General features: G+C 41.0%; 1 protein-coding gene across 2 annotated transcripts in view; it reads right to left on the bottom strand.

Moving 5' to 3' along the window:
- IGF1R (insulin like growth factor 1 receptor) overlaps window positions 1-19,896 on the bottom strand; it is a 188,681-nt gene that overhangs the window by 32,081 nt on the left and 136,704 nt on the right. For both annotated transcript variants that reach the window (XM_054388338.1, XM_054388337.1), the window contains exons 3-11: window positions 18,455-18,767; window positions 15,792-15,937; window positions 13,910-14,054; window positions 10,069-10,283; window positions 7,964-8,090; window positions 6,587-6,825; window positions 5,947-6,114; window positions 5,545-5,749; window positions 1,041-1,327 (exon numbers count right to left, since the gene is read on the bottom strand). In XM_054388338.1, coding sequence (XP_054244313.1) covers window positions 1,041-1,327; window positions 5,545-5,749; window positions 5,947-6,114; window positions 6,587-6,825; window positions 7,964-8,090; window positions 10,069-10,283; window positions 13,910-14,054; window positions 15,792-15,937; window positions 18,455-18,767 — 1,845 coding nt within the window. The remainder of the gene's footprint in view (window positions 1-1,040; window positions 1,328-5,544; window positions 5,750-5,946; window positions 6,115-6,586; window positions 6,826-7,963; window positions 8,091-10,068; window positions 10,284-13,909; window positions 14,055-15,791; window positions 15,938-18,454; window positions 18,768-19,896) is intronic.

The following is a 19,896-nucleotide window of genomic DNA, read 5'->3' on the forward strand; positions in this document are numbered from 1 at the left end:
AGTCCAAGTCTCACAGGCAATTCAGGAACTGCTTTATCCCCAGTTCATTCCTGGTAATTGTGTGTTTTGTTCAAAAATTGATGGGAATATGAAGACTGTTTCAGTTCAAGAAGAGAGACCAGTTTTTAAAAAATACAAGTGTTCAGTTTAGAAGAGAACAGAATTGTTACACCTTTAATTTTCAGATCCACGTGCTAAAAATCTGGGAACATTTATTTCCTTTTCCCTGATCTCTCAAATTTTCGTATTTCCTTGAAGTAAGCAATACTTTTGTTTTTTTTACTGACACAGCTGGATTTGTATTGTGGTAGTCTTTCCTTCCAGAAATGAAACAAAATTGCTACCATTCTGCATCAAATATTCCCAGACATTTGCTGAAGGCCTATATGCTGGATGCATACAAGCTTACACTGAAATCATCTCTGTACTTCTCAGAAGAAACACAATCTGTAAAAGTCCTAAGCATGAGTACAACATTGAATGCTTCCTATTTGAAATACTCTAGATGGGGCACACAAAGCAACACAGTATTCCTCCTGTTTCCAGGCTAGACAAATGCATGGTCATTCTGTCACAGAAGAAACATTTGGCAAACATTCCAACCAGCAAAACTCTTAACATCTGCAAACAGTTCAGAGTGAACACAGCAAAACTAAACATTAGCAGAGAAACATTCCCCTGTCTCCATTCAGCATATCGGGAACTGAAGAATAAAACCTTTCAACCCCCATGTCTGTGGGTCTCACCTACATGGCTGGGAAACAGATTGTCTCATAATGTCTGCCATAGTCACTGCACACACTTCAAGCCTTCTCCAGATCACAGGGCAGACTCAAAGCACATCACTCAACACACACAGAGGACCAGCCAAGGACATTAAAATACTGTAGTGAACTTTTATATAGCTTCAATTTATTTTCTTGCAGAGAATGTTTACTAGACCCCAATGTTTTTCTAAGTGTTTTTGGAGAGACCGTCCTCCCTGAGATTGGTCTCTCCTCAGACAATAAAACAAAGCTTTACACTTGTAAGACCATTACCTGAAGGCATGGTTCTTGCGAAGACAAAGTTGGAAGCGCTACAACCGAGCGTGTCAGCTTCGTGGTTGCAGCTGTGAATATCAATGCGGTAAAGAGTAAAAGGCTGGAGATGGGAGATGACAGTTCTCTCCTTGCCATCCACTTTGGTCTCAAAGAATGGGTATTCCACCTCATTCTCTTCTGCATCAGAAGCATTGGTGAAGTGATCTGTCCCGGTCGTGTTCCTGTTTCGAGTGGCCAAAGTGGCATTTGCAATTCGGAACACGTCCCTCCGCTTCCGATCTGGTCTGTGGAGCAAACAGGCACAGAAAAGGTCTCTTTAGAGAAAGTCCATTTCTCCTCCAGCTCTGGAAAAATGTGCAAAACCCCCAGTAAAGCAGGCAAAATCTGCTGTTAAAAAGGCTAAATAAAGTGTGAAACATGAGCAAAGCTGTCTCTTAATCTGAACCTGCAGCACATCAGCACATCTCATTACTCTCTCTTCCCATCAGAAAACAATCCAAACTCTGAAGCTCTCACTCTGCCCCAAGATAAATGTTCAAACTCCTGACCTCACACAATAAAACAAACATCGAGAAATGGCTTCACTGTCATTCAATAAACATCCCAGGTTTGCATTTAGGGACAGCAATGTTGACATCTAAAATTAAAATCTGATGTTAAAGGTTGAAAAGGTCAGGGAAAAATCTGTTTGGAAGGTTGCTGCACTAGCAAAGCAAAGCCAGCTCTCAGCAGGCCTAACTTTCTCTTCACTCAGAATGAAATTACAGAACTTTGAATGCATTGCTGAAGACCACAAACATCAACCACCACTAATGAGTGGTAATTTGTGTATCCTCTACTTCTCTCACCCAAACACAAGCTCTGCAAAGGAACAATCCTCCTGTATGAGAAAGCACAGAACTAATATTGTGTCCAGCAAAGAGTTCATTGAGCAAATTTGCTTTGCCTTACAGGCATCTGCATGAAATTTATGCAGAGTTAAACACTTGAGGACTTAGAGCAACACGGCTACTCTCCTCAAGCCTAAACTGTCCTAGTGGACAGGCCTGGCATCAGCACCAGCATCAATGTGAAAACATTCTTATAAACATTTAGATGGTATTGGCTACCAAGTGCACAGCTGCCATACCTTGGACTTGTCACTTCATCTTGTATCAGATCTAAGGCTGCTCTGCACAAGAGCACTAATGACACAGGACAAGCTGGCCTTCCCAGCTACTGGTGTCATGGTCTCTGAAGCCTGCAGGACCACTCCTGTCTGAAAAGCCATGCACCAGGGGAGTTAAAGAAGAATGTAAGGACAGTCACAACCAGCTTTGGTTCAAATTCTATCCCACCTGAAATCACTTCGCCAGGGCCCATTTAGCACCTGGTCAGTCCAAGAGTTATCAAGGGCAAAGGTGAAGTCTGGCGCGTTTCTGTCAGAGAATGAGTTACAAGCCAGACAAATAAGGCCTCCTTCAAACACACAATAGCAGGAAGAAAGATGAGTCAACAGAAGAATGTAATTTGCTGCCAAATATACTGCCACAAAACAGCATGCTGCACAGAGAGACACAACCAGGCTGACTTGGGTTTGAAATCTTCTGGCAAGAGGGTGGATGAAAATTTTTTTTAGGAGTTCACTACAAAAGTTTCCAAAATCATTTTACTATGTCTGGAGTAGTCATTTTGACAGTCTCAGATGTCATGTAAACCACAGCACAGAAATAAACAAAGACAAGGATAAAAATTCCTAAGTCACCAAGAAATTGTTTCAAGCAACATAGAGGCAAATGTCTTAACTTGTCAGTGGGGCATGGGGGAATTGCTTAGGAGAGGTAAGCACATGTGCCTCCTCTACACTGGTAGTTAGGAAGTTATTAAACATATTCATCTTGCATTTACTGCTTGAACTCAATGGAAACAACAAACTTTTGGACTTCTAAAGGCATATGGGATGCCTGTCATGAACTGATGAACAGATTTTATGATAAAAGCAGTGAAAATAAAAAGTTTCTTTTCCATCAACCACAAAAACATGTTTCAATGCAACAACCCAAAAGGCACCACTTCATCTACCACTGCTTTTATAGGATGCATGAAGTTTCAATTCTTTGCTGGTATTTGGTGGAGTGAGTACAGTCTTAGCCCTTCCCCTTTGGGGAAGAAGATAAAACAACATGAAATTTGGTAGTGAAAACTACAGTCATATCATGAAGAGAAAAAAAAAAACCTGCAGGATAACCAGAAGGCAAACACGATTACAACATCAGGAGAGTTGACACCACTGCCTTTTGGTCAAGCAGCTTCTTGCTTTCATGAAAGGCAGAGATAAGGGCAAAAAAGAAGCATCCCAGAAAGTAAGGAAAGTTCTAGAGAGAAAAACAAGACAATTCATCTATTCTGTGATAGACAGGAAGAGAAATACAGATAGTAAATTAAAATTAACACTATAATAATTAAATCACATTGAAATTCAAAACAACCTAAAATGTGGGTCATTTAACATAGAAGCTAACTCTTCTCATACTTCATGGCAATTTTAATGTTATTTCTCTGACACCTTCTACTACACACAGACTCCATCTCATCCTGCTCATTAGAGAACCAAAATACTTGAAGAACAACTCATCCTCCCACGGTTGTGAGCATCTCTCCAAGAGTAACCAGAGTCCTAAGGTTTGAAATCCACCTCACCACTGCAGTAATACACAGGGGGTCATTCAGAAGTTTCACACATGATTACATCAAGAGGCTTTTTAAAAAACCTTAAAACTACCCAGTCAAATATTTCCAGGCTGTACAACAAGCTGCATCTCTTTCATAACATACTAGAGACAGGTAGAACACCAGAAACAAATAGCACTATTCAGGCTTGCATTAACACGTTAATTAACCTCTCCCTCCAGAAAGAAAAGACAAGACATCGACAAGTAACAAGCTGCTTAGATTTGTCCCACGGAGGTGTCTCACTAGCTCATAATCTTTAATTTCCCTGACATACAGTCTCTATTTAAAGTTGCTTAGCTATGCAGCTGTTTCTGAGCCTCCTGCCTTATCAGCCCTTGCTGTTACAAAACACACCCTTAGGACAGTAAGTTAAGAAAAAAGGGAAACATACAAGCTTCCAGGAAATCCTTTGTGAACTGGTCAGTTTGATACTGAGTTCAAGGTTCTATGAGTTTCCTTTGGGTGGAGGGCAATGCAAGAAAATTGGGAGAAGACAACACATTCTAAATGTCAAGGCTTTGGTGAAATAAAGACCTTTGCAACAGACTTGAAAGAGGTTTAGACTAGACCCATGCCTTTCAAAACTCCGTGCTTTGCTATTTCATATAGTCCAGCATCAGATCACATTGAGAAGATTTCACACTGCTCAGGAATTACACCCTGGCCAGCCATGGTGGCCATTACTTCCCTCTATCTCATCTTCGCTGCTAGTTCTTATTACCAATAGGGAAACACTGCTTGAGTCCAACCACAAAAACTAAATGTCTCCAATACAACACTTGGCACTTCCAAAGAGAGGCAGTATTTAGTTCTTCATTTTTTGGGTAAAGCTGAGAAGCTCTGCATGTATCACAGGCCCAACCCCAAACAAGTTAATCCAACACATTCCTGAAGTTCTAAAAAAAATTACAATGCAGAATGATATAAACCAGTTTTAATGCACAGCAATGACACACTTCAGAGTCCTCAAGCACAAGACTTCACCATAAACTTCACCTGCCAATAGAGAAGATCAGGTAACAAGCATGAATGAAATCTGATTGCTTATAGACTGTGACATAACAGCTATACACTGTGTGCTGGGCCCCAGGATCCAATTATCTAAAGTAAGAGCAGCTTAAATGAAGGATAACTTGGAAACTCAAGGATCAAAATCGCCAATTAATTCAGTAGTATCTACTCCATGTTGCAGCATAAAATCATTACTATTCCACTTAACGTGCAAGCAGGAGTGTTTATCATGGCAGAGTGGGCATATTTAATACTTCTCTGCAGCACAGACCCAGGAAACCAATATGCCCTTTGCAATTAGTGCAATGAGAAAGGAAGACCAGTTTCAGTTCTGTGAGGTGACTATGCCCTCAATTTCAGAGGCAAATACATCTTCGGATTAGGAACACAAGCACTTAATGGCTATTTAGGGAAAGATCACATCAGAAACCCTTTGTCTGCCACATGTTGCTCATCTCTGAAATCCTCATAGACAACGAGCTCCTCAAGTGACTCTTGACTTTGAAAAGAAACCATTGCTAAAGTCCTTGAACAACATAGGTAAGAACCCTTACTATTAGGTAAGAACCCTTACTATTAGCTAAACGTGGAAGATGAAAATAGGAGAAACGGCAAAGTAAGGCAGTGGATTGTCTCACAGAGAAGGAAAGGCAAAATGTTTGCATTTCAGGTGTTACCTACATATAATTTCATGTTCAGGAAGCCTCAGATCTGGGAAATGTTAAAGAAAGGAATTATTACACTCACTTGCAAAGAGAAAGTATGCAAAATCCATTACCTGGGAACAAAGATGGAGTTGTGGAGGAAGTTCTCAAAGACTTTCCGGTATTCTGCTTCCTCCTTCTCAGCTTGCTTTTCTGCCTCTGTCTTGGGACAAGCACAACAAGGTCCTTTTTCTCCTCCACAGCCCTCTGGCTTGGTGGGTTCAGTAGCTTCTTCTGTATCAATGGTCCCATCAGCATATCTTCGAACTGGGACTTTATCTTAAAAGAAAAACGTAGAGAAGGTTTGTTTCTTTTATCTGCATGTTAGAAATGTAGCAACACTTCATGCTTACCTATTCCCTCCTGCTTGTTGCTACTCACAAAAGAGTTGTGAAGGCTTTAACTCTTATCAGTGAAGCACACTGGCAGGTAAGAGTCTGAGCCCTGTTCAGCACAACCACATCCTGTTTTCCTACCTTTGGAGCAGTAATTGTGTCTGTAAAGGTAACTGTCCTGAGGTTGCTGCTGCCATCGTACCATGTAGTACGAGAGGTTGCCATTGGGAAGAGAGGGAGGATTCCATTTCACGATCAGTTGGGATGAGGAGTTGGATGCTGAAATAACATCCAAGGGAATGGATGGCACTGGAGAAGAAAAAAGGAAAAGAGAAGAAAGGTGTTTAAATCCAGAGCATTCTACAGTGTTTTCTGATGTAAGCTTTTGAAGTTGATCCCAATCCATTTCTACACCGAAAGAGAAAACATCCTGTTTCAAAGACAAGATTTCCTACTTAAGCCCCACTAACAAGTTATTGAGGGTTCAACTGCAATCACATCCAGACCTAACTGGAAGCTGCACTTAAGTTTACGTCTGCCAATGGAATAAAGTCTGAAATCCAAAAAACCTCTATATTTCCAATTTAAAACAATGCCTGAGTGGCCAAAGAGTTTTAATTTAAATCTTAAAGCTGCTTTCATCATCACTGAAACTTTCTAAGCTTTATGCGTATCTTCTGCACATCACTTCAGTTTCTGTGCTAACAGCAGAAATTGCATAATCATGTAATCAGCGAACCTGACACATTATCATCTCTTGCCCAAGTGTCCAGCATCTCACCTGAAGCATTGGTTCGTATGTACACAATCTCACTCTTTGCTCCATGAATGTGATGGTTTTCCATCATTGTGAGAGTAACAGCCTTGACATAAATGGCATATTGAGTCCAAGGTTTCAATCCCTGCAGGAGAATGCCAGGATTGTTCTCTTTGTTGGGTGGCAAGTCAACATCCACCATGTTCCAGCTATTGGAGCCACAAGCATCTTGCCCATCATACTCTGTCACATTTTTGAATGGTCTGAAATATTGAAAGAAAAACATAGTACCAAGTGATTATTTTCTTCTACAAGCTGTCATTTGTTTATGACACTGTCTCACTTCAATGCTGCTCAATGAAACAAATAAAACATATTTTTTCCATAGCAGAATTAGATTTATTTTTATTTTCAAGCACTACAAAAGTTTAGCTTTAGCTGCAGGTCTTTCAGTCAACAGCAATAAGGCAAACTTCTCCAAGAAAACACTGCATTTATCTTTTTTTAATGCAAAACAGACAGTGCAATGCCTCACACTTACTTAGAATTTAGCTACACATTTATGAAACAGAAGCAACTCAAACCAGTTATTGATAGTGGCTGCATATTTTACTATAAAGAAACCAACTTCCACTGCTGGTCATAACCAGTCCAACAGGCTTTTGGAGAGTCAAATAATTCTGTTGCATCTAAAGTACTATTCTTGTTATTAATTACTACAGTCTCAACAGCACTGAGTTTCTTGCAGCGCAGTACACTGTCACGACGATAGTCTTCTTCAAGCTATGTTAGACATGAACACTTGTCTCAGAGCCTTGCTCTACAGGTCATTACCAGCACTCTGAACCTCCCTTTCACATCCCCAGACTGCTTAGGGAGTTATCAGTGCACTCGTTTGTATTTTTTTACTCTTTTCAATCTGAGACACTACAAGGATGTGCAAAGGCACAGATACCTCCCAAGAAACTAGGATCTCTCCAGTAACTGCCCCACTCCTTCATTATCAAGAGGTACTAATGCAGAAAACTGTGAGAGGTAGATCAACCCAAATAACCGCAAACCCTGAGCCACAGGAAAAACTCCTGATCTGTGATACTATGCAGTCACTGCTATGACTAGAGAAGGGAAAGACCTCAGTAAACACAACATAACTTACAAATAGCTCCAAATTAGAGCCAAGCCACCCATCTCATTTTTATTTCACATCTGAAACTTCCTGAAGGATTCAGAATCCAGTCAAAAGAATTCTCTTTTTAACAGGCAATTGTGCTCCACCAAGAAAATAATTTGAACAGACATGAGACTTTAGGGTGAAGTAAACTGGATGAGATATCCACTAGTCAGAACAGAACTGTCTCCCTCTTGGACTGCCCTAATTAGTCTCTGACGACATCTACTTACGCTTCTTTGTAGTAAACAGTGAAGCTAATGAGATCTCTGTAATCTGGAGGGCGATACCGTTCCCATGTTAGTTTAATCCGATTCTTGAGCGTAGTGTTGGAAACAAAACGCAGAATGTGGCTTTCACCTGCAATACAAAAGGACAGGACATGACAGTTAGCATCACATCACCCATTAGTTCTGCTGTTCCTCGGGTATCAGTTTTAGCTAATTGGTCTTTCCCACAGGGCTTGTGATACCACAGCATGCCAACAGCCTTTTGTCTCTGTAGAGCTTCGTATTTCATTCTACTACATCTGAGTGCTTAAGAGTAAGCAGTGACCTTGGGAATCGTTTTAGAATATGCTGGAACTACTTATTATTATTTTCTGAAGCAGATTTTCTTTTAATACATCATATAAAGCTCTAGAAAACTACTTCAGACTCTCCCTGAGCAAGGAGTGGAAGTTCTGTTTATTCACAGGACTGATTTAGAAGGATTAAACTCATCACTCAGCCCCAACGCATGTGCAAAGCAGTAACTGGCCTCTGCATTCTCACTTGCCAGGACAACTTTCAGCAACTTTTGTGTTTCTGGGGAATGGATAACACAGAAAGTACAACAGAGTTTACATTTCTGTTCATGGGAGGCTGGACCAAGAACTCCAAAACTCAGCTCATATATGGCACAGCCATTTGATGGCAGCAGTTTCCAGCTACTCTTCTGAACAGAGCTGGATGGAAGTTGGCAGCTTTAAAATTAATGGCTTCCCACTACCAACTCACTGAGCTTTCCAATCCAAAATAAAACAGCATTTAAAAAACTTAATTCTTGGATGAAGAAATTGTGTTCTAAATCTAAACTGTGACTTAGTTTCTAATGTTCCATAGAAGGCTCTGAAAATAAAGGGGTTTTCACTATCATGTACACTGGCACTATTGGTGCCATCTTTCCAAAGGCAGTTTAGCTTTTGTTGATTCTTTTCTTCGTCTCAGTCAGAAAGCTTTCTCAAATGGGGTTTTAAAAACACAGGCAGTGGCTGGCACTGGCCTCAGTGGTAGTAAGCACTGCTGTGTGTCTGTAACTCCTCCAGGACTGCAAGCCTTTGCTCTATTGAATGTGCAAAGAATGGAGCATGCCTGCAACAAGGATCTATGCCCTCTGCATTTATGCATCATGCCGCCTAAAGAGACATTCAGCAGAGTATGTGTTCTAGTTTTGTAAACACCATCCAGAAAAAGGGAACTTGACTTAGACACAAGATCCATTTTAATTTACTCAGCTCCAAGAACGTGAAAAATAGACCAAAGGGAAAATGCCTTGTCAGTTCTAAGAATTTAAGGTCAAATTAGTAAGCATTCTGTTGTCATAATTCCTAGATGAGATACTGGTTTTAGTGTGTTGGCTACACCTGGAGATCTGATGTGCAGACCACTGAAGTCAGAAGAGGGCTTTCCAATAACGCTGACCAGTGCAGAATCCAAAATTGAATGAAGCAACACTGAACTTTAAGAATACCGTAGAACACTATAAAGTGATGTCAATTCAACACTGAATAATTTGGAAATAAAGCACAGAAAACTGAGTTTATATAAAACAAGCATTTCTAGCAACAAGATACAGTATTTGGCAGGAGCTGAAAAGAAGCTTGAACGTATCAGAAAGTTTGTTGTGGTTTCTACAGAATCTTCTTAGCATCAAGGCAGAGTAGATATCCGAGAGAGTAAAATACTTGTAATGATGCATGTACACTTGTGAAGGAAATAATACAGAAACTGCTCCTTGGTGGATACACCAAACCACTAGATTTTATTTCTCGTGTCCCAGGTATGTTTCTGTTATTGCTGCTACTGTCACAACAAAAAAGGCTACTTGGAAAGCAGTCATCTTCACCAAATAGTTTTTGCAGATGAGATAGTGACCATATAACCACATAATTTTCAAGGCAAGTGAAAATGTTTTCACAGCTTCCTGTTAAAAACTGAACAAGGAGAACTGCTGAAAGCCTATTGCAATTTCTAACCTCTAAATACTGTAATGGTCACAAACATGGCAGTATGTTGGGGACTTTTCATGACACCCTCTTATGCTATTTGCCTCAAGATTTTTTTGTTTGTTTACTTACAAGAGGCTCTCTCCCCATTGTTCCTTGGATTTATATCTCCTTTGCTCTGGCGCCCCTTGGTTCCTGAAACTTCTTCCATACGGTAAATCTCAGAAACACACAGTTTAGGATTAAATGCAAAGTACATTTTCCCCTCCTTGATCGTCAAGTTATGATGATTCCAGTCCCAAAGCTGCTGAAGATTGTGGTTGTCAAGCACGTAGAAGGAGTAATTCCTAGAAGGAAAAATATTAGTTTTAATTTATAGCCAATTCCAACTAAAAATACTTTCATATAAGAAAATGTTAGAAACTGTTTCCTCTTATTACTTTAAATTGGTGCTCAGCAGTGTAAAGGACTTTCTTCTCCCCCATGGAGCATGTTGTCCCTGAAAGCTCACTTTGGTCAGAAAGCAGGGAAACGACTGTTACACAGGACTCCAAGGTTGACATCACCATGCAAAGCCCACTCCAACATGTGTTTTCATAATTGTATAGAAGCTGCTAGGAGGAATCTAAATTCATATCCTCTGGACAGCCAGTCTCTACGCTGGATTTTCCATTTTGTGGCAAACGGGAAGCAATAACCTCACACACCCTATGGGAGGAAAAGCAGAGTGCTTTTATGCTGACAATAAAACAGAATTGTGAGTGCAGCTGTCTTGCTTATGATTATAAAACAACTTCAAGCTGCACAGTGAGGTCTCCTTGCCTCTGTGTCTTAGTTTACCTCTGGGCCTGGTTTCCACAGGGTGCCAAGTACAGTTGTGCCTCTATACCAGAACCTGACAGTTAAACAGCTGCACCAACTTCACAGCACAGGATCCACACTTCAACTTACAGAAGGGATTTGACAGACACCATCAAAATCTCTGTTTCTTTGAGACACCTATTACTATTACAGTTGACTAAAATCCCTGCAGCTCCTTGTGCACTGCTAAAAAGATGACACTTCACCATAATTAGCTGCGTGATTAAGAGATGGTAACTAAGTTTTTCAGAAAGACCTAAGAAGCTAGAGACAGAACAGAGGTGTGAACACACCTTAAACATTTAACAACAGCATAGTCTGCCTCCTGCTCACAACTGTGGCAATTATGCTTTAGACACTAGAGGTAATTCTTGTACTAAAGGAATGTGACTAAGAGTGTCATAAATGAGCACACTGGTGCTTTACACCACTGCGCAGCAACTGGGCCTAACTGGTGTTACTGTGCTTTGTATATTAAAGCCATCTGCACAGGTTTTAGCAGCCACCTGAGGCAAGGCAAATAGGTCCTGAGAGTTCCTATATACACTGAAAGTATAAATTAGTGGAAGTTATTCTAGTACTGTTCAAAACACCACGAAAACCACATTTGGAGGACTACATACAGTCTCAGACACAGGAGAGGGGCAGTGCTGCATGGATTGAAAGGTGGAGCAGGGGGCAACCAGAGTACACTTAGGCTTAGGTTATAAATAAAGTTATAAATAAAGATTATATCAGACTTTGGCTCTAACAGCTATGGAAAAAATCAGGATGCCAAGCAAGATAGCATAGAAAGCACAAAAGATTTGCTGCAGAAAAACAAAGCACTGACAATCAAACCCTGGAGACAGTAACTAAGAGAAAGAATGGAGATAATGGCCCAAAGGACAGGCTGAACCTCTGAACAGGAGTAGGAGGCATATCTGGTCCCAGGCTTCTCAGAAAAAGCCTCAAGGCGACCTGCATGACCCATGTACACCCACAGGAGAGAATTCTCACAACATGATGTGTGTCCCCAATTGCAGAACACCCACAGCCACTTAATTATTGACTGCATACATTAAAAACCTTTTCCTGCAAAGGGAATTTTTTTTCTTGCCATTGAAGCACATTCACTTGGTGTTGTAAAGAGACAATCAATATTCTGCAAAGTAAATTCCCTCTAAACTTTCCATTTTCTGTGACAACCAAGGCAAGCAAGGAAGAAATGCTGAAGTACTGTTTTGTTACTCCAGTTCAATAAGAAAAGGGATGGTAGTGGTGGGGTCAGTTGTGTATTATTATACACACTATTATAATGCATCTCAAGTTAGTCCCAAGGCAGAAGGTCGCATAAAGAACTATTGTTCCAGTACCCAGTACCGCTCACCACCCCTCCCTACCCCCCCACCCATTGTTCACAACTCTGCCAAGGTAATGGTTCAAGTTCAGTCCTTCCTTGTCAGGTGCCTACTTCCATCTAAGGATTTTTGGAACTGTTATTTAGACTGTAGCCTGAACTATGCTAAGTGTTTTCCAAAGGAAGAGACTACCCCTGACCCAAGGTATGTAACTGCAGTAACTTCCTAGCATGGATGAATTTTAGCACAAGCAACTCTTCAATATAGATCTATTTTACCTCCCCTACTCAGTCCTGTTTTCCTCTTCAAAGCTGCACCTATTTATTTCTCTATTTGAGAATCAGATTTAAAACCCTGCCATCTCCCTTTGTATCAGCTCTTCTTGCTGACATACGATTATATAAACATAATTACTACTTGAAACACAAAGTTAAACTCAAATTTCAAGACAGCAAGGGAGAAGAAAAAAGACAAATCAATAGTTGGAGTATCTGTGAGAGCACACCACATCGTAAGTGGGTTGAATGAGCCTTGTGCTCAGCAAAGTGACAAGCCTCTAGGATTTGCAATTAGAAACAAGCTTTTCTGCAGAGCCCATGTTCTTACTGAAAAAGACAGCAACCTCTTCAAGTGCAGTATGAAGAGCTGCCCTTTAACTCATTCTGTCAGATGGTGGAATTTTAAGAATTTAAGGCTGACCAAAACTAGCCTGAGAGAAAGAGGGAGGCTGTGAAGGATCCCTCATACTGTAACTTTATCCTGTCAGGGAAGATAAATCGGATAGGAGCAACCTCTCTCACCTTTTCTTATATGACTCCCCTAAATTCTTCATCTAATACTTCTATTATTACTGGGGGAGTATTATTTCTCCCAGAGAACGCTGGTTATAATTGGGATGGCTACTTGATTCAGAGTATGAAAGAGCAAAGCAGTTTGTACATTGGGGGTTGGACTAGATGACCTTTGGAGGTCCTTTCCAAACCAAAGCATTCTATGATTCTATGATCCCAGCACTCCAGGTTCTGCAGAGATGAAAACTTTTGACTATCTTTTACCATCACCAGGAAAAAGAAATCATATACAGCAAAAAGTATCACACATTATATAATTACAGAAGCAACAGAACACACAGCAAACATTTCAAGGGATCAGCTTCACTTCTCCTGATCTGTCTTTTACCAGCTCAATATGTAATTCATTGAATGTTAGCATTTTGGGGAGTTGCACAGAATTGCAACTTGCAGTCTAATTCATAATGGTTGGGTGACTTCCAGTTGCACTTCTTGGCTACTAAGTTCAGCTTCCTTTTCAGCTAACATTATAGAATCATAGAATCAGTCAGGGTTGGAAGGGACCACAAGGATCATCTAGTTCTAACTCCCCTGCCATGGGGGGGTTGGCCATTGTCCATAAAACTCTGCTAAGAGCCAACAGTAAGAACTGTGAGAAAATCCAATTGCTTCTCAAGATGCTCTTTTATAAAACAGAGCAAAAAGTATAAAAGATGCTTCATCAATGTAGGTTTTTCTAAAGAGATTCTTTGAAGTGAAAAAGAACAGCAAAGTTACCATTAAAATACTTCTAATAGACTCTGATAAGCTGATTTGGACAGTAATCCAACCAAGCAATGCCTGTGTGATGGTGTTCAGGACAAAACCCTTGCCTATCGGTGGAAGAGAAGATTCTGGAAATGGTGTGTGAATGTTAGGAGACTCATTCTCTGCAGCTATCTATTAAAGTGAAATTGCATCTACAAGTATCTGAACACTTACCCATCCACCTGTTCCTCTCCCAGAATATACCTCAGGCTCTTCAAGAAAGACAGGGAGACCAAAGCATGGGAGTGACGGATCTTCACGTAGCCTGTGACTGTCTCAATCAGACCCATAAAATTCTCCAGTTCTGAGGCAATGTTACCTATGAGCAGAAAAATATGATTTTATTATTGCAGAGTTCAGAGCTTTAACTGCTGTTCTGCTTAATTCAGGAATGCTTGTAAGTTCTGAAAATGAGATACACTGGCATTGCTCCCCCAGTAACAGTTGCCTGTGTGGATGGATGGTTGAAGGGCAAAATAAAGCCACAGAGCAACGGTGGAAAATCAGTCTTGCTTTTCCATACTGGTATACCTGCTTTTTCCATGGATACTGCACTCTGAAGCCAGTACCAACTATTGAGACATTCTGGCAGGGATGAAAAGACCCTTGTGTAAATGTACACATCCATGAGATTGGAACTGCTCTTCAGCTAGAAGGCAAAGCTCATGCAGGAATTTCCATTGGAAAACAGAATGAGACTGAAGATGTAGAGGTCAAGGTACGAAAAGGTGGAGTTATGCTATTGGTCTTCTCTGGGGCATAAATAAATGCTTTCAATAACCTGAAAGGCTTTGGCTACAAAACTGAGAACTCTTGATCAATCAACAAAGATAAAACCATACAGATGTCCTCATGGCATGCAGCTTGTCCCACAGAGTAAATGATTTAGATGACCACAGAGCAAGCTCTGCTCTTCTGTACTGTTCCTGCCCAGGTCTGCTACTTCCCATCCTTCACAAGGCTCAGTCTTGCAGTCCTTATCTCCAGCAATCCCTGACACATGCCCATTGCGATGGTCAGTATCCTCCAAAGTTACACTGCAGTGGTGAGTAGTTTTTAAGCACTCAGGATGGGAGGAGCTGCTACAGTATGTATTTGCTGCCATAAACAAAGTTCTAATGGATGACTGGGAAGCCCAATTACCAAATAGCAATGGTTGGCTCCCATAGCAAATAAACTGGGAGGGAGTAGATGCTTCTCAGCACTCTATGGTAATACTTACAAAATAACCCTCCCCTACATTTGCCCAATGTAGCTGTAACATCTGCTACAAAGAAGACTTCACCTACAGCAGTGAGACCACGAGTGAAATAATTCACATGCTGCTGTTCCTAAACCCTGAAGTTTTCAGTCAGCAGGAGGAAAGCAACCAAATGTATCTAAATGTTTCAATCTTATTCATGAAACCAAAAGGGACCTTCCAAAGGGAGATGATTTTCCAGTAAAAACCTAACAGTGATTTTTACTCTGCCTTTAAGAGCTCATCAACTGTCAACATCTCCCAAGCTGATGAATCACTGCTCTGACAAATTTAATCCAGTGCTTGTTCAAGACATGTGACAAAGGTGGCCTGCTCACTAATGCTGACCGTCCAGAGGCACAGTACTAGGCTTTATGAGCTCTCAGCACTTTGGATCCCATGTTTCCGCAAAACACCACACCTTGACTTAAAAAGCGAGGACAGGCAGTCTTACAGTGCCATACTTTATTGCAGACAAGTTATTTACCTAGCCAGGCGAAAGGATTTTCAACTTTTCCACCTTCTTGGGCCTTTATAATTCCTTTGGGACTACTGCTCATCTCCCTGCTAATCCTGGTTCCCTGGCCTGCCAAAAAAGCTAAAAAAATACCAGCTTTCACTGCCTTACAACACCTATTCCATCTGCACAGTGGAGAATGGTGCTACAGAGGGCCAAATCAAACAGGAGCACTGCTATGGACTGGAAAGCAAACAGTTTGCTCAGTTTTTAATGTTCTTATCATTATGCTGACAGACAAATGAAAAATATTAAACCCAGCCTTATCAGGGGTCCATAAAGAGAGGGCAATTACTTACTTCCACGGCGGATGTTAATCAGCAGATTTCCCTTGAGAATTGTGCATCCCTGCAGCATTTGTGCTGATGTGACGGAGTCAATGGTCTTCGTTTTCTCATCCTCACAAATTTTGGGGCAAGGCCCTTCACAAGGACTGCAGAACATGCTGTCAGGAAAAAAAGAGAGACTGAAAATAAGCAACAATATGCAATTCTGAGCCTACAGACTGCTTTGAGTAAAAGCATTCCCCTCTAAGGCTCAAATCAAAGCTACCATAATTCTGGAGAGGGCTGCAATTAACTTAGGACATGGCTGAAGCATCGTATCTTCTGCTGACAGCAACACAGGAATGAAGGAATGGCCCCAAACCTGCTGTCTGCAAGCTTCTGGAAGGCTCTGAAGTCCTTAGAAAGTCAAAGGCACTCCAGGTAAAGCCCAGTGCCCTGCATTTGTGCACTTCCTCTAACAATTCTATCCAGAAAGATCACCCTTCTCATGTATGCAGGCAGCCTCACAGTGCTGTGAAGTTTTATGCTAATCCAGGCCCAACCTCAAAAAATAGGCCATCCAGGAACTAGAGATGGAAAAATACTGTTCAAGTTCTTTCTTATAAAGTTGTCTGTCTTCATGTCCTTAAACCTACGTTTGAAGCTCAGCACTAGGGAATTCCATGCTCCTAGCTCTGTTAACTTGGAACGGATGAGTATGGGAGCATGCAATGGTAAGTGGTGTGGAGAAAGCGAGCAGTGAATTACTCACTATTCCCTCAAGGTTATAGAAGCAGCAAGTTTAAACAAATAGAGGGATGAATCTTGATACAAGGCAAAACTGATTTGTAACAAGAATTGGGAGAAACAGGAGGGAACCAGGCTCAAAATGGATTGTACAGATGGAAGGAGAACAGGTCCGGCAGTGACTATACAACACCAACACATACATAGCTCTGAACTTGGAAGAACTGGGATTGCCAGTAGCTGGGAGGAAACACTGAAGCAGAGGCTTATGACTCCTGCTTCTTACAGTCAGAAGCATTCATAAGCAGCTTTTAGTGGCCAAACTCAAGGAACAAGAACTCAGGCCACGCAGCCTTTGTCTACAACAGCTTTTTTTAAAGGCTTCATGTTATATTGTCTGCACATTCATCTCAAAATTGAACATCTCATGTGCACACAAGACTGATCAGTCCTCCTGAAAAATGTCTTCACTCATTCACAGTAATTTTTTTTCCAATTTGTTCTAACACCTTCCTTCATATTTCACTCTTGCTTACACTACCTTATAGCTTTAAAGTGGAAAAATGAGAAATAACAAACCCAGCTCCAAAGACAAAGGCTTCTGATGACAGCACTGATGAACACGGACTTACTATTTATTCTTTTTAAAAGAAACTGAACCTACTTTCTTCTGAGGCTTGAAGAAACACATAAATTGATAAAAATGGTTTTTCATGCATAAACAATAGAAGAAAGAAGCTTCCATTTCTTAGGGGTAAATATCCATTTCAAAATCCTACCCTATAATATGCCAGAAACTACTAAAAGCTGCAGACACAAGAAAGAGACATTCAGCTCAATGTACAAGAATGCTGGAAATGCTTTCCATTTGCAACTATTTGTTAACACCACCTCTGGGGAAGAAAGCATTCACTAGCCTTGAGTTAGAGCTGCTTTCAAACTCAGCAGCAGAGCAGGACACTGAGATAAGATAGGAGGGCCATGCACTGCACTGTAAGCAGTTCAAACAGCTGGCACTACATGCTCAAGTAGGTAACAAAAGAAACATTGCTCAGCTGTACTCAAGCAAAGGAAGCATTACATTGCTTACATCTGAATATCAACTGGTGATGGCCTTAGTATTTGCTCCAACAGCTGGATAACACGCAGGCATGCACAAACCACAACTGGGGCAGGTATCATCATAACCACCTTCCTAAAAGACTCAGCATCTTAGAAGAGCCTACAAAGGCAACTTTTTAGCACAGTACTGAAGCACTACAAGTGCTGGAACAATGACTATCCTCCACTTGAAGTCCATGACTTCCAAGGGTCCAGAAGCAACTAAAGCTGCTTACTTAAACCACTGGCAAAATAAGATCATCATGAACATGCACCACTCCAACCACTAGAATCAAAGAGAAGCAGGTAAGTGACATTCTTGCAAGAAATTATTCTGTATAATACTGTCAGCTGCTGCATTATTTTTATTACCATCTACATGATTTCTCCCTTATAAAATACCATTGTTATCTTCTGGAAACAGTGAAAACAGGGAAATAAAATTAAATACATTCAATAATACATCTGCCTAAAATGCAAGCACACATAAGGGAAACAATATGCAGAGCATGGTAACTCCCACCTGACAGGAGTGATATGTGATATGGTCATCAGCCAACCTCCAACCTTGTGTTCCTGGGCTTTCGCTTTCATTTTCTTACTTGAAGACCTGGTTCTGCATTGTGCAAACCTAAAGTCCTTCAGAAAAAACAGTGCCAACTGACAATGCACAGGTCCACATACATGCAGACTTTCCAATGGTGAATTCATCTAAGAAAACCTTTACTAGGAAGTCACACATCTCCCTATCCTAGGTTCTCATTTCTACCTAACGTCATTTGCAGCACAAACAAATAGGGGGTGACAAAACGTGCCAACTCTGTTGGCCTTTGCAGAAGCTGCATTACCTTTGGCTCCCGTTGCGTATAAACCCAGAAGGGCATTCTGCCATGCACTCATCGTTGTGAATCACAAACCTCTCGTATTCACTGGTTTCGGTAGCAGGGACTTTGGAGCAGAACTCTTTAGTCACACAGCGCCAACCTTCAAACTTGTAGGTGTTGGGGGGACAGGTGGGCAAGCAGACCCCCTCATAGTAGTAGTTGCGGCAGGCCACGCAGGCGGTGTTGTTGTCAGGTGCCGTGCAGCTCCCCAGGCACTCGGGATGGCAGCACTCCTTTTGATCTGTACAGGCTCGCTTGCCACATGAGCTGGGGCACACTGCAACACAGAAAGGCAGGCAGCGTGAGCAGGTGGGACCGAAGAAAATGGCACTCAGGATGAGAAAAAGCCCTTATCCAGAGAACTCTAAGCTCTCAGTGCCTGAGCTCTGGAGTACCTCTGCAAAAGAGCCAACTCCTGTAAGAATGACAAACTGAATTCTGCTTTTCTCAGTTTTAGTTGCCTGAAGATATCTTTTTCTCAGATCAGATTTATACCATGACCCAATTAAACAATAAGAAAAAATGCTGAAAGCAAAATCAACATAAGAATAATGGAAGCAGGCAAGTACTGGAACCTTTTTCATAGCCCCAATATTATGTTATGGGGTTTTGTGGGTTTTTTGAGATCTTGTTGTCTTTCTAAGCATTTCTTGTCTTTCCTATTTGTACTTCAAATTGCTCTTACACTGGCAAGGAAAAAAAGCTTCCTTTAAACAATTTAATTGTACTTGTACAACAAAGCATTCTGTACTGTAGCACACATGGTTAGGTTGACCCCAATGTAGCATCCCAATGTTGCTTATGTATGCAAAATGAGGTTTAATGAAGTACAGATGGTAGATATCAAATACCGTGCAATCACAGAGCTACTATTTTCTCCTGAAAAGTGTTACAGAATTGTGTCTTATCCCCACATTATGGATTCAGAGAACAAAATATAAAAGAGAGGGGGTAAAAACTGGGGTTTCAATTTATGGAGACATTAATTTTATGTGAAAGCATTTGGGCTTGGAAGACAGGAACAAAGAGCAGAACCATCAGCAGACAAGCTCACCACTGTTACATCAAAAGAAGTGGCAGCATTGCATTTATGTAACAACATTTTGATTACAGCATTGTATGGCCTTTTGGTCACGCAAGTTGTGTGCCAGAGGCTCTGTAAACAAACACAGATAGGAAATCTGGTTTACATTAAGTAACTGTTTTCCACTTTCTAACTTAGCTAAAACACAGTAATAACAGCACAACCCAAAATTTCAGTACCACACTCCAGAGAGATCCAGGCAAAGCACCACAAGGCATTTAAACTGAACAATCTGAGCAAAAGCACATAACCAACACAGAAGGTAACATCCCAAAATGAACATGGGAGGAGCAGAGCCCAGCCTGTTGAGAGAGACAATGCT

Source organism: Indicator indicator, chromosome 16, assembly GCF_027791375.1.
Source record: "Indicator indicator isolate 239-I01 chromosome 16, UM_Iind_1.1, whole genome shotgun sequence".
In the NCBI taxonomy this organism is placed as follows: Eukaryota; Metazoa; Chordata; class Aves; order Piciformes; family Indicatoridae; genus Indicator; species Indicator indicator.